General features: G+C 49.1%; 1 protein-coding gene across 1 annotated transcript; it reads right to left on the reverse strand.

Annotated features, from left to right (window-relative positions):
• Nucleotides 1-292: 292 nt before the first annotated feature.
• Nucleotides 293-12,684, reverse strand: LOC108931711 (sodium/potassium-transporting ATPase subunit alpha-1-like). The gene is made up of 22 exons (XM_018747688.2): nt 12,377-12,684; nt 7,786-7,899; nt 7,468-7,527; nt 6,630-6,833; nt 6,420-6,533; nt 6,188-6,322; nt 5,973-6,090; nt 5,557-5,825; nt 5,142-5,450; nt 4,343-4,477; nt 4,059-4,251; nt 3,424-3,599; nt 3,201-3,337; nt 2,785-2,935; nt 2,415-2,583; nt 2,172-2,326; nt 1,960-2,083; nt 1,349-1,494; nt 1,138-1,268; nt 942-1,043; nt 731-822; nt 293-560 (listed from the first exon to the last, which is right to left on the reverse strand). Exons 1-22 carry the CDS (start codon nt 12,386-12,388, stop codon nt 532-534), a joined length of 3,075 nt encoding a protein of 1,024 aa, XP_018603204.2. The 5' UTR covers nt 12,389-12,684; the 3' UTR covers nt 293-531.
• Nucleotides 12,685-12,952: the final 268 nt, after the last annotated feature.

The following is a 12,952-nucleotide window of genomic DNA, read 5'->3' on the forward strand; positions in this document are numbered from 1 at the left end:
AGCTGCTGTAAAAATAAATTACCCAGCTGCATAAACGGGTAAATAATTGACATTATAAGCCGTTCGAGAAAAGCATCAGCTAATGAATAAATTTAATGATGTTAAACAGGTGGGTGGGGAGATGGAGCTACATAAAATTCAGTGCAAAGGATCCTGAAGCAGGGGCCCTGCCACACACCGGTACAGTATAAGCTTGAAGGCTTGCTCATGTAACATCTTTGTGACCCACATAAACCAGCACAGACTGGTTTTGCCACATATTTATAACCCCAACACAGACATGAGGCACCAGTGTAGGACCTTAACCAGGAGTTTATTATCTTACACAGTTAAAAACATGTATAAAATTTCCTGCTCCAGAACAAAGGCACACAATCTGTTCACGTTCTCATGTTCTTTGTCGAATTGAGTATCATCTATATAAAAACACATCCAAAGTTACCAAAAGGTTTCAATTCAGAGCAGTAAGACTACCATGCAAAAACTGATGCGGGGGAGTGTGTACTTGTGTGTGTGCGGGGGGGTTGGGGTCTAGTAGTAGGTCTCCCTTTCCACCCAACCTGAAAGAGAACACAGCAGAAAAGGCTTTAGAGACATAATTAGGTTCCCAACATCATGAGTTCCCCAAATCCACAATAACAAAGTCCCAGAAATGAGCACCTTACCGCAGTAAACAATGGTGGACTGTTTATGCTTCAAAAGTGAAGTACAATGGATCACTTTAACTTACCTCCTGGGCTGCGACGGAGGATGAGCTTTCGGATTTCATCATAAATAAAGATGAGGAGTGAGTAAGGGAAGGCGCAGAACCACCAGTTGGGCCTGAAGAAACAAGCAAAATCATCTTTGAACAAACAGCAGCAGTACGAGCGAACTGAACGGATCTCAATGGGCATCTGATGCCTTCTGAGCCCACAAGGCCTGCGAGAGCATGAACCTACTTGAGGGGGTACATTCGCAGGGCTATGTCCATCCCTGGACAGTAGGACAGGAAAGCAGCCAGAGCAGTTTCCTCAAACAACCCAAAGATGAGGATCTTGTTCCTGTGAGGACAGATGAGACACAGCAGTCTCTGAAGATGCTCCTCTACCTGTCACCACATCCCTACACCCATTTCAGACACCTCCATGTACATACTTCATGCCCTGCTGGAAGACAGAGTTCCTTCTAGTCTTGCAGATAATCAAGTCGGCCCACTGCACGATCACAATGCTGGTGAAAAATGCCGTGTGGCAGGTGAACTCCACAATCTTCCTCTGTTCATAAGTCTGTGGAGAAGACGAGGCGCAAATGAGAGATGAACAGAAGTCCAGCGTCGTGGTGCTCCAAGGCCAAAAAGCACACTCACCCACTGCTGCCCGTAGCTGTCCTCCAGGTCGTTGATGTACTTGTCATCCCAGCCAACACGGATGCCCAGCAGCGTGGAGGGCAAGAAGCCGTTTTCAGCCAAGATGACAAAATAGGTGAAGAACCCAGCCAGAGCCTGGATCATCCCTGAGCGTGGAGGGGAGGGGGGAGATAGAGAAGGATCAGTGCCTACAGCCCCAGTATGTCTTCTGGAGTAGCAATGAGTTCAAAGTTCCTGAAGGACATTTTCATTACATTAAACATCTTTTACCCAGGGGGAGAACCGAGCTTCTCACAGATCCACACACAAAGCGCAGTGACACCGCAGAGCGTCTGACTCAGAGCCTCCTGATCGAGGCTGTGTGGGCAGCACCCTTTGGGCCAGACTATATATAACCAGCAAGCTGCACGCCTGCCAGGCCTCATCTTCATTGCCACATGCAGACCTTGCTCCTTATCACCAGGGATGCTATTTGTGGCCCATGGTGTGGTCAGTAATGGAGGGGAAAAATAAAAAACCTCATGTCCCAGTCCTACTTTCAAGACTGACATCCACAAGGACTCTCTAGGATCTGGGCCCACAAAGTCAGTGCTGCTGTTCTCAGAACTCACCAATCTGACCGTAGGCAATACTGATGAGCCTCTCATTCACTAGCTTGTCAGTTTTCGGGTTTCTAGGCTGCCTCTTCATTATATCACTTTCAGCAGCTTCATATGCCAGGGAGATGGCAGGAACCTGGTATTTTGATAATGGAATGACCATAGGAAGAGTTACAGACCTGCACAACAGTCAAAGAGATCTTTAAACACCATACCTTACTTACCATGTCAGTGCCCAAGTCAATACAGAGGATGGTGACTGTTCCCAGGGGCAGTGGGATGTTGGCGATGATGAACAGGAGAAAGGGCGTGATCTCAGGAATGTTACTAGTCAGCGTGTAGGCAATGGATTTCTTAAGGTTGTCAAAGATCAAGCGACCTGGAAACCCCAGAAATAAAGACACCAAAATGACTAATACAGTTATAGACAATTATATGGAAACCAGACAGATGTTTTGACTTCTAACCTTCTTCCACTCCAGTCACAATGGATGCAAAGTTGTCATCCAGGAGAATCATGTCAGCAGCCTGCTTGGAGACATCAGATCCCGCAATGCCCATAGCAACACCTATGTCAGCTTTCTTTAGCGCAGGAGAATCGTTGACACCGTCTCCTGTCACAGCTACAATGGCACCCTGTTGACCCAAAGCAAAGGCACACTGGATAAGATGGTCCAAAATTTGTGTTTGTAGTACACACCCTTTCATAGTCCCATCACACTGAGCTATTACAGGCACACTGTACAGTTAAAGCAATCATGAACATTATGGTGCCCCCAGGATGACCCCATGTCTAGGCAGAGAATCACATGATGATGATGATGATGATGATGATACCTGTCGCTGACAGCCCTCCACAATGATCAGCTTCTGCTGAGGAGAAGTCCTGGCAAACACAATCTCAGTGTGGTGTTTGAGAATGTCATCCAGCTGCTCTGAGGTCAGGTCCTTAAGGTCACCACCATGAACCACACAGGCCTTGGCATCTCTGGAAGCAGAAGTGAGAAATTCAATCAATTTTTTTTTTTTTTTAATAGAGCTCTTTTCTCACACAGTAATACAGACCACTGAATGGTGACCATTAAACTAGCAATTCAAAACCTACCTTGAGTCTACAACTGTACTACAGCAGAATCACTTTGTTTACAACAAAGAAAACATAATACTAGAAGAACAGGTCTGAGATTTGGTTTTCCTCTCTAAAGAGGGGAAGATCCAGTAAAAGAGCTCAACGCAATGGCCTACAGCATTACCTTGGATTCACCTCATGAATGGGAATGTTCAGCCGAGCAGCAATGTCCTCAACAGTCTCATTACCCTCCGAGATGATACCAACACCCTTAGCAATAGCCTTAGCGGTGATAGGATGATCACCGGTGACCATGATAACCTAAAGCGGAAAAAGACCATTAAAGACAGAGCAGTCATCTCCTACCAAAAAAAATCCACAGTTATACACTGAACAGATGATAGTACCTTGATTCCTGCACTCCGACACTTGCCCACTGCATCAGGCACTGCAGCACGAGGAGGGTCGATCATTGACATGAGACCAACAAAGCACAGATTCTCAGTTGGAAAGTTCACATCATCAGTGTCAAACTGGAAGTCATCAGGAAACTGGTCATCAGGGAGGAAGAAATGACAAAACCCTGCAACACAGCATTACATTTACATTTATTCATTGAACAGATGCTTTCCTCCAAAGCGGCAAACATCTCAGAGAAAAATACAATGAAGTGCATTACGTCAACAAGAGACTTGGACGCAGACACTTGATTCTAAAATACTGTTAATTTGTCGCATTCTAATATCTGAACCAATATACATCAGAAGTAGCTGAGAAAAGGTTTATCCATAGTTCAACCACTTTTTAAGCACAAAATTAAAAAAAAAAAAAAAAAAATTCAGAGCAACAGGAGAACATGGAGACACTGACATATCCAGCTCAACCTAAAACACTGGAATTCTCAAGAAGTTGTTTAGTTTTACAAAAGAAATGTAGTTGTAACCAGACATCACAGCTCGTTTCCCAAAAAGCACTGATGCGTGAAAAGTCAATCCCACCGGTCCACAGCAAGTCACAAGGACACTGTAGTTGTCTGTCTTACCAAGCACTCTCTCGCCCAGGCCACCCAGCTCCAGGTAGGCGTTCTGAAAAGCATCCTTCATCTCATCATCAAGTGGCTGCTCTTTCCCCTGGATCAGAATGGTGGAACAACGGTCCAGAATTCTCTCCGGGGCTCCTTTCATGACCAGGAGGTGCTTGGTTTCATTGGCATTGGGGTTCTTGTGGATGGAAAGCTGGGTTGTGGGATAACAGTACAGCCATTGAGAACCTGCACTCCCGGTCACTCAGATCTTTAGTCAAGAAGAACTGCGCAAAACCACATGCCTGGTATTTGTTGGTGGAATTAAAGGGAATCTCAGCAATCTTTGTGTACTTGTCTCTCATCTCTTTGACTGAGCCACAGCACAGCTCAATACACTTCAGCAAAGCAGACTCCGAGGCATCACCTGCAACATCCCGCTGGGGGCAGAGAAGATCACGATAAGTGAGCAGATCTGGAGACAAGTACATACAACACTGTGTGTATGGTAAGATTGAGGTAACAGGGAGCCATCAGACCCACACAGCAACTTCCTGCTAGACCTAATTTACCCTGAAATAGAAACTGGCAAATTTAGAAATGTGGGTAGTGCAGCAGTATTCTCTCATTCATCCCTTGTGAAGATTACCACACTCTGAAAATTATATCCACATTTCCTGTGCCCTCATGGAAGCATTCCTCAATACTTTTAAAAGCAGCCAAAGACACTCAGTTTAAAAAAAAAAAAAAAAAAAAAAAAAAAAAAAAAAAAAAGTGGACAGGGTGTTGTTCAAAGTTGTTACATTTTGAAGTGTTTGTTTACAAAAAGAAAAGCAGGCGCTCCATTCAACAACAGCGCTTTAGAGCAAATGCAGACGCACCCTGACCGAAGCAGCAGTTCGGTCAAACAGCAAAACAAAACAAGTGCTATTTCAGGGACAGAGCCTCTTCATGTTAAAGGTGTGGCCAGTGGCACCGCAAGCTCTTCCTGAACACACAGAAGCCACAAGACTAGAATTCAGACTAGTCACGCTCCCTTCTCAGACACATTCTGCAGAATTAAAATGGTCCAGTCCAGTTACAACAAGGCAACAACGGGCACACCTTAAGAATGGGAATATTATCCTGGGCAGCCAAGAAGACCGCGCGGTTGCAGAGGCCAGCAATTCGTGCCAGAGCAGCCCAGGTGGCTGAGCTCCTGTCGAAGGAGGTGCCACTCTGGTTCTCTGTGGTATCAGCCTCATGGATCTGGTTGTCAAACCACATGTGGGCCACTGTCATGCGGTTCTGGGTCAGGGTGCCTGTTTTGTCAGAGCAGATTGTAGAGGTGGAGCCAAGGGTCTCCACAGCCTCCAGGTTCTTAACCAGACAGTTCTTCTTGGCCATTCGCTTAGCAGTGAGGGTCAAGCACACCTGTGGAAGGGTGGTGGGAATAACCATTTGAGTTACCACATGGCACAAGTCACAGAGAAAAAGAACGTCTTTAGATAAACTGATTCAATCAGAATTGTTCGCTCACTGTGACAGTGGCAAGGAGCCCCTCAGGTACATTGGCAACGATGATTCCAATGAGGAAGATGACAGCCTCCAGCCAGGTGTAACCCAGAATGAGGGACAGGATGAAGAAGGTAACACCCAGGAAGACTGCCACGCCAGTGATAATGTGGATGAAGTGCTCAATTTCAATGGAGATAGGGGTGCGCCCCACTTCCAGACCGGAGGCAAGGGTGGCAATGCGGCCCATGACAGTGCGGTCCCCGGTATTGATGACGATACCACGAGCAGTGCCTGACAAGGTGTTCACAAATGAAGTCGTTTAAAAAGGTTAAGACCCTTGACCCCGGTGCAGACAATGTATCACACTTTAGTCGCAATTAAAGCAAGTTTTTACATTCAAATGAGTTTGGATACTGCAACAGGACAAAATAGAAATACCTTCAACACAGTTGGTGGAGAAGAATGCAATGTTCCTGGTCTCGAGAGGGTTGTCGTTGGAGAAGTCGGGAGAACGAGTCTGAGGTTCAGATTCACCAGTGAGGGAGGAGTTGTCCACCTGCTCAAACAATGAGCAATTATTGAAACAAAGCCGCATACTAGATGGAGGGGTGTCTTTGGTTCAAACTACTACTTGAAGCATTCACAAAACTCACCTTGCATCCATGAGCAGAAATGATTCGCAGGTCAGCAGGGATCCTGTCTCCTCCCTTCACCTCCACCAGGTCTCCAACCACCACTTCCTCAGCATTGATGCTCTTCTTCTCACCATCACGGACCACCAGGGCTTGCTACAAGATGAACAATTGCTACATGAGTTCATCTTCACATGTAAAGATCTAAGTAGAGGACCTCAAGAATATAAGCCAATTGTTCAATAGGTCACACCTGAGGAACAAGGTTCTTGAAGGAATCCATGATTTTGGAGCTCTTTGCCTCTTGGTAATAAGAGAAGCAGCCAGTGATGATGACAACAGCAGAAAGGACAACACCCAGGTACAACTGTATGGAAAAAAAGGAGGGAATTTAGATGTCCATAGCAGTATACTTTCATGAGCTGAAAGTTGGCCTTGGAAGTATAACTGGAAGATGGCCTACGTTATCTTTGGCAGGTTCCTCCTCCATGGCAGCCTGGATGCCATATGCCAGGAAGCAGAGTACAGCTCCTGTCCACAACAGCATGGAGAACCCACCAAACATTTGCTTGCAGAACTTGACCCACTCTGGGGTGGTGGGTGGTGGGGTCAGGGCATTGGGACCGTCACGGGCCAGGATCTCAGCAGCACGGGCAGCCGTCAGTCCCTGAGAGACCAAGTACGGGGGGGGAGTCAAATTCTGATCAATCAAAATTCTAGTACTGGAGGTTCTAACACTGCTAAGTCGTCCAGGACTGTGGACAAACACACAGAATCCTAACAGTAAAACCAAAAGAAAAAAAGTTTTGTGACTGCATTTATCCTGTCAAAAGGACAGCACAAGAGAAAATTTTCTGTATGAGGGAGCCAGTTTTACAATAAATCAGAAATTACTCAAATCAAGCTCAGCAAGCTTGAAAGGACCTAGGTACTTGCTGTTGCTAGGCAACTGTTTATTCCCTCCACTACCCCCCCCCCACCCCACCCCACACCTCCTGCATCACTGGAGCGCATTAAAGCATGGCTGGTAGAGCTAGCCCCTCCACTCAATTATTCAGCAGTAAGACGTGGGACAGCAGAAAGCCTGAGCCCGCAATTTGAGGCCGTGCTGTAACCCCTCTACTTGATGTGAGCCATCGTAGCACTGCGACATGACAATGTTTAGACCACAAAACTAGCAACATAACCAAGCTCAGCTGAATGTTTGTCTGTACGATTCCTCCCCAAGGAATGCATACCAGCGGTACTTATGACAAGAGTAAGCGAAGGGGGCGACCAGCTGTTCAGCGCCGTAAACTCACCCTGGTCAGATCAGTGCCATATTTGCGACGAAGTTCATCCGGTGTCAGCTTGTGGTCATCCTGCACAAGAATGAGTGCAGCATTTAACGAGAAACGTGGTGGGATCAGACAAACTACCAATGTGTTAACAAACCAGTGTCTGTGTCTAAAGCTCTTCATTAATAGAGCTGCAAAGCACTTTGGAGAAGTGTCCAATAAATGAATGCATATAAACGTCTGCAGATTTGCATTTCACATGGTTGGCACCCATGTCAGCGCAACAGCCTACTGTACACTTTCAAACCTTGAGGTAAGAACAATCACAAACAGCACACCCACCAGGTCCACTTCCTTCTTCAGCTCATCCATGTCCTTCTCCTTCTTCTTTGCCTTGGACTTCTTCTTGCCTGCCTGCTCAGATGTGGCAGCCAGCTCATATTGCTCCCGTCCTTCCTGTGACGGAAAAGGCAGAGTTATCATCACAAGCAAACAGAGAGAAGCACTCCAAATATGTGACCTGGAGACAACTATGCGAATCAACACGTCAGAGAATCTCTTTCCCAGACAGCAGTTAGATATTTCACCATGTACTCATGAGCCACTCCTTCTGGGGTTGGTTTTACAGGTTTGGTACTGGATGGCCCAAGACTGCTGCACTAGGGAATGAGGCAATGAACTGTCCTTGTTTTTCTAACCCAAAGAGCACACCTCCCACCAACAAATCAAAAGGGAACAAATACCTGACCAAATACTGCTGATGACGAGGACAGACAAGACGACAAAAGAGTGGATCGCTCTTGTGGAGGACTGTCCATGGGTCACATAAGGGATGTTAATATATGTCAGAGTGACTAAAAACAAGGACAATCTGAAAACCTCTATCTGGGATAGCAAGTCAATGATTTAAATAAATATATATTTTTTTAAAAAGCACATCTGCTTCACAGCATCTATCCAGAGAGCCCTTTTTAAATGAAAAAACCTCATATATAGTTTTAACTTTGGGGGGGGGGGGGGGACGACAAAAAACTAATTTGGATACCCTGCAGCAATCAAAGTCAAAAAAATAACTGCTTTGGTCATTTTCCATTGATGGTCCGACAGGCCGTATAATAGCTGTCAACCTATTGGGCAACTTGCACAGGACATGCTCAAACCTCCGCTGGACAGAGATGACCTGGACCTCCACCCCAGCATTTGATGTGGTCAACTATGTCCAAGCAGAACAAAGGCATGAGGAGAGGACGAGCGAGGCTGAAGTTCACCGATAACATGTCTGCACCACTACAGACAACACATTCTGGACATCGGCCAACAAAGCAGCACTGTTACACTTGGACAACATCCAGCCAACACACCTTGAATTGGGGGCTCCAGTGTCAACCGCTACACGTTTTGTCCTCATTTCAACATGACCCGGTAAGCGATACGACGAACCTTCCGAAACAATACCCTGCTCATACTCATTGGTCATCCCGTCAACAAATACCTGTACTTCACACACTAGGGCGGTATAAAATCCTTACAACCAACAACGAAGCCAATCATGCAGCCCCCCCCGCCCCCTCACCGATGAAGACAATGCAAGTACCACCTCTGCAGCACTTTTATTCTTTTATATAGAATATTCCGAGGTTTGCCCATCTTTTTCTTCTGCTGGTGGTGGTGGGGGTGCTGGGCTGCAGACGAGGACGGGCGCTTGTTCCACCAGCCGAGACGTACGTTTTCCACGAAACCTCACCAGGAGTGAGGGAGAGAGCTGCTGGGATGTGCCTCTAAAGCCCCTCTACTATGGGCTCCTGGACAGTGCTGCTCTGCAGCTGCACACAGCACCACAAGACTGTAGTCTTAAGCACTTCCTACATGTGCCACACATGTTCTGCTGTATGTGTGAATAAAGTTCTCTCTCACACACTTTCTGAACAGCTTGTCCCATTCGGGGTCACGGGGAGCCAGAGCCTAACCTGGCAACACTGGGCGTAAGGCTGGAGGGGGAGGGCCGCACCCAAGACAGGACGCCAGTCTGTCGCAAGGCATCCCAAGCGGGACTTGAACCACAGACCCACCGGAGAGCAGAACCCGGTCCAACCCACTGCACCACGCCCCCCTGCGCATAAAGTTCAAAACCCATAAATTACGAAAAATCGATACATTAAAAAAGCCAGAGGTCTGGAAGTGTACATGTAACTGTCCAAAGCCTCTGTGTGAAAGCATCCATAAAGGAACATGGAGAAGACATGCAGCTCAGTTGCCGATCCAAGTCTTGCTTGTTTCATAGCCTTTCTGCACATTTTCAGACACAATACACCACGACAGCCTCAAAAGGCAGGGGTGATGCCTTTAAACACCAAGTTAAATGGAGAAGTCAGGTACTGCTCAGCACGTTTTCATCATCCTCAATGAGGCTGGCGAAAGGGGCCTGAGAACCACAATGCTGTGCCACCATCGCCATTCACAGTAAGCTTCTCACAGATACCTGCAGCTGCCACTAAAATCGTAGCAATGATTTTGCATGGCACTCCTCCTCCTAACATTTCATTAGGCCAACAACTTTCCGCACGGAGACGTATACCAGCATGTGCGGTACAATGCTCAAGTTACACTTATTACACGTGCCATCTGAGAAGCAGAAGACAAAGCGCAGCGCCCACGCGGTTGTGCGGCCCCTCCATTCTGCTGGGACTCTGCCCTGTTGCCACGGGCAGTAAAGCCACGCTCCCTGCTACCTGAATGGAGTCACATGTTGCTCTCCTCTCTCCAGCAGCGTACATCACAGCACATTAATAAATTCTCGCAGCCCCCATTCACCATTTTGCCATTTTTTTTTGGTCAGGTTAAATTTAGCGCATTGTTTCGAGGTTAGCAGCTGCAGCGCTGTAAATCCCCAGGTTGCCATGAAACCGCCTGACGAGCAGGAAGAGCTACGGTTACTTCGTTGCGAAACAAAATGGTCACGCGCAACGTCTTACAGTAGCCTGTGCCTAATGCTAACCCTAACCCCAACGCTAACCCACTGGCAAGGGCCTGCTGGCACCAGCGCGAGCCACCGGACACGTGACAAAAAAGCTGTCAAAACCCCACCCCCTGAAGCCCCTCATACATGCAGCAGCTGGAAGTGAGTGGCAAGAATGTGGGGTGGGGAAGAATGCTTTGGGACCACAGCACCTCCTTGGGGGAGGGGAACAACGCGACACCTTACTGTAATCTACAGCAGCTGCTCCACTACATTTATTCGTTTATCTGATGCTTTTCTCTCAAAGTGACTCAGTGTTGCTCTACTTACAATTATTTCACCATTTATACAGCTAGGTAATTCTACCAGAGCAATTCAGGGTAAGTACCTCGCTCAAGGGTACTACAGCCAGAGGTGGGGATCAAACCTGCGACCTTGGGTCCAAAGGCAGCAGCTGTAACCACTACACTACCGCCCGTCCCCAAAAAACATTACATTAATTCGTTTAGCTGATGCTTTTCCGCAAAGCAACTTACGATGTTGAGGTTACAATTATTACAAGCACGACAATCATTATTTCCTACAATAATCCCGTGTTCACCGCGTTTTGCGGAATTGCTTCATTTACTGTAGAGATCAAAAGTGCTGCGCACATACAGCCAGCCCCCCCCCCCCATCCCCTGCGGTGCCACCTGCCGCAGAGACCCTCCCTCCGCAAGGGGGCGGCAGGGCAGAGTCCAAGCCGCACTGCGGTGGTGGCGGCGGCGCACGGAGGCGTTCCTCGCGACCAGTTAGGATGCTCCCGGGCCGATCGCAACGATCTGGCACCCGCACCCACGGCCTCAGCGCGGAGACATTTAAACCCTCAAAGTGGCGGTAGCGGGTTCGAGTCCCAGGCGCCACGCGGACGAAGCCGGGTTCCCGTCGACACCGCTGCAGATCAATAGCCCGCGCGCTGGTCCCATGCGGACGACCACATGGATGGATGGAGACGCTCGACGTCGAGTGTGCCGCTGTCTCCTTGCGACTCTCCGTCATCGCCGCAGCGCTCACACTTCCACCCTGTTGCCCAGGAAACCTTTATGCGAAGGGATAAATTGGCGGTGTGTCGCTCAGACAAGAAGAAGGAGAGAGCCTTGCCGCGAGAAAGTAGCCGTTTCATATTAATGAGAAGCTCGCGTGGGAAGTGCTGTGCGCGCGGAGGAGACGAGGACGACGAGCCCTGGGGGACTGAGGAACACGGTGATGACCAGGCGGGCAAGGAGGGAGAGAGGGAGGAGCGCGGCCCTCACACGGTGACACGGACGCACGGACGGACGGACGGACAGACAGACGGACGCGCGCAGAGGGGAGTTTCTCAGAACCTAATGACCCCACCACGCGGAGTCACGAGACTGAGCAGAGGCAGTCACCCCCCGCACCACAGCCCCGCTTCCACACATCCTCACACCGGTAATAACAACAGTAACAGTAAGACGTCTCTTTAACTAAAGCGCGGGCTCGCGCTGCTCCCGCGGAGGAGCCTTTGCTTTGTTTGTGCGGCGGTGGAAAAACGCGGAAGTGAGTGCGGTTCGCGAGGAGCCGAAATAAAAGCGCCACCAAAAAAAAAAAAAGAAAAAAAATCACCTCATTCACTCGGTCGGTCAGTCAGTTCGCCAAGAAGAGCGGCGCGAGACCGGAGCGAAGCGGCAAAAAGGGCGCTTTTTTTACCTCAGAGAAAAAAAAAAAAGAGTCGCCGTGTGTTTCTCGCACATCGTCGCGCCGTGGCTGGATAGATAGAGGATGCAGAGTAAAACACGCGTCTCACACACATTCTCTGTGTGGCAGGAAGAAGCAGAGGGGAACAGGGAGGGATTCGGGAAAGAGGAGAAACAACGGGGAGAAGGAGAGAGAAGGAAGGAAGAGGAGGAAAACAACGCGGAAGAAGCACAGAGACGCAGAGAGAGAGAGAGAGCGCGGCGGAGAGAGGCCACTCACTCCGAGCCCCATCTTCGACTTCCCCTCGTCGTCGTCGTCGTCGTCTTGAACTTCTCCTCCTTCTCGGTGGCTCGCGCTGTCTGTCTCCTCGCTCTCTCTCTGTGTGTGTGTGCGCGCGCGCGCGCGTGCGTTTCGACACCGTTTCAACGCTTCTACTCCGCTTCACGCTGCTCGGTGTCACGCCGCCGCCGTCGCCCGCTTACCCATCCACACGTGTCACTCCGCAGCGGCACGCGCTTGAGGTCCTCGTACCGAGCGCGCCGCTCGCCCCCGTACTTTATACGGCGGGTTCGCGCGCGTGACGTCAGCCCCCCTTCGCCATGGCAACCCGCGGGAGGGGCGTGGTCTGCAGCGCGTTTCGGCCTTTTATTGTTCGCTGGGGGGCGTAAATGGCGCGTGCTCTGTCTGTCTGTCTTACTGTCCGTCCGTCCGGGCACGTGCGAGAGGAGAGGGACAGACGGTCTGGTGGCCCTCAGATACTGACACAGCCCCGTGTCCCCTGTCCCCCGCTGTCTCACCATGTGTCCCCTGTGTCCCCCTGTGTCCCTGAGGCCCCACAGCTTCTTGTTCCAATAA

Source organism: Scleropages formosus, chromosome 14, assembly GCF_900964775.1.
Source record: "Scleropages formosus chromosome 14, fSclFor1.1, whole genome shotgun sequence".
In the NCBI taxonomy this organism is placed as follows: Eukaryota; Metazoa; Chordata; class Actinopteri; order Osteoglossiformes; family Osteoglossidae; genus Scleropages; species Scleropages formosus.

Bases quoted from the DNA above. Each gene is read 5' to 3' on its own strand.
- LOC108931711 (XM_018747688.2), bottom strand. The intron at 4,478-5,141 runs GTGTGCCCGTTG...CTCTGCCCCCAG, and splicing joins ATAATATTCCCATTCTTAAG to CGGGATGTTGCAGGTGATGC. The intron at 2,084-2,171 runs GTAAGTAAGGTA...TCAAAATACCAG, and splicing joins TTGACTTGGGCACTGACATG to GTTCCTGCCATCTCCCTGGC.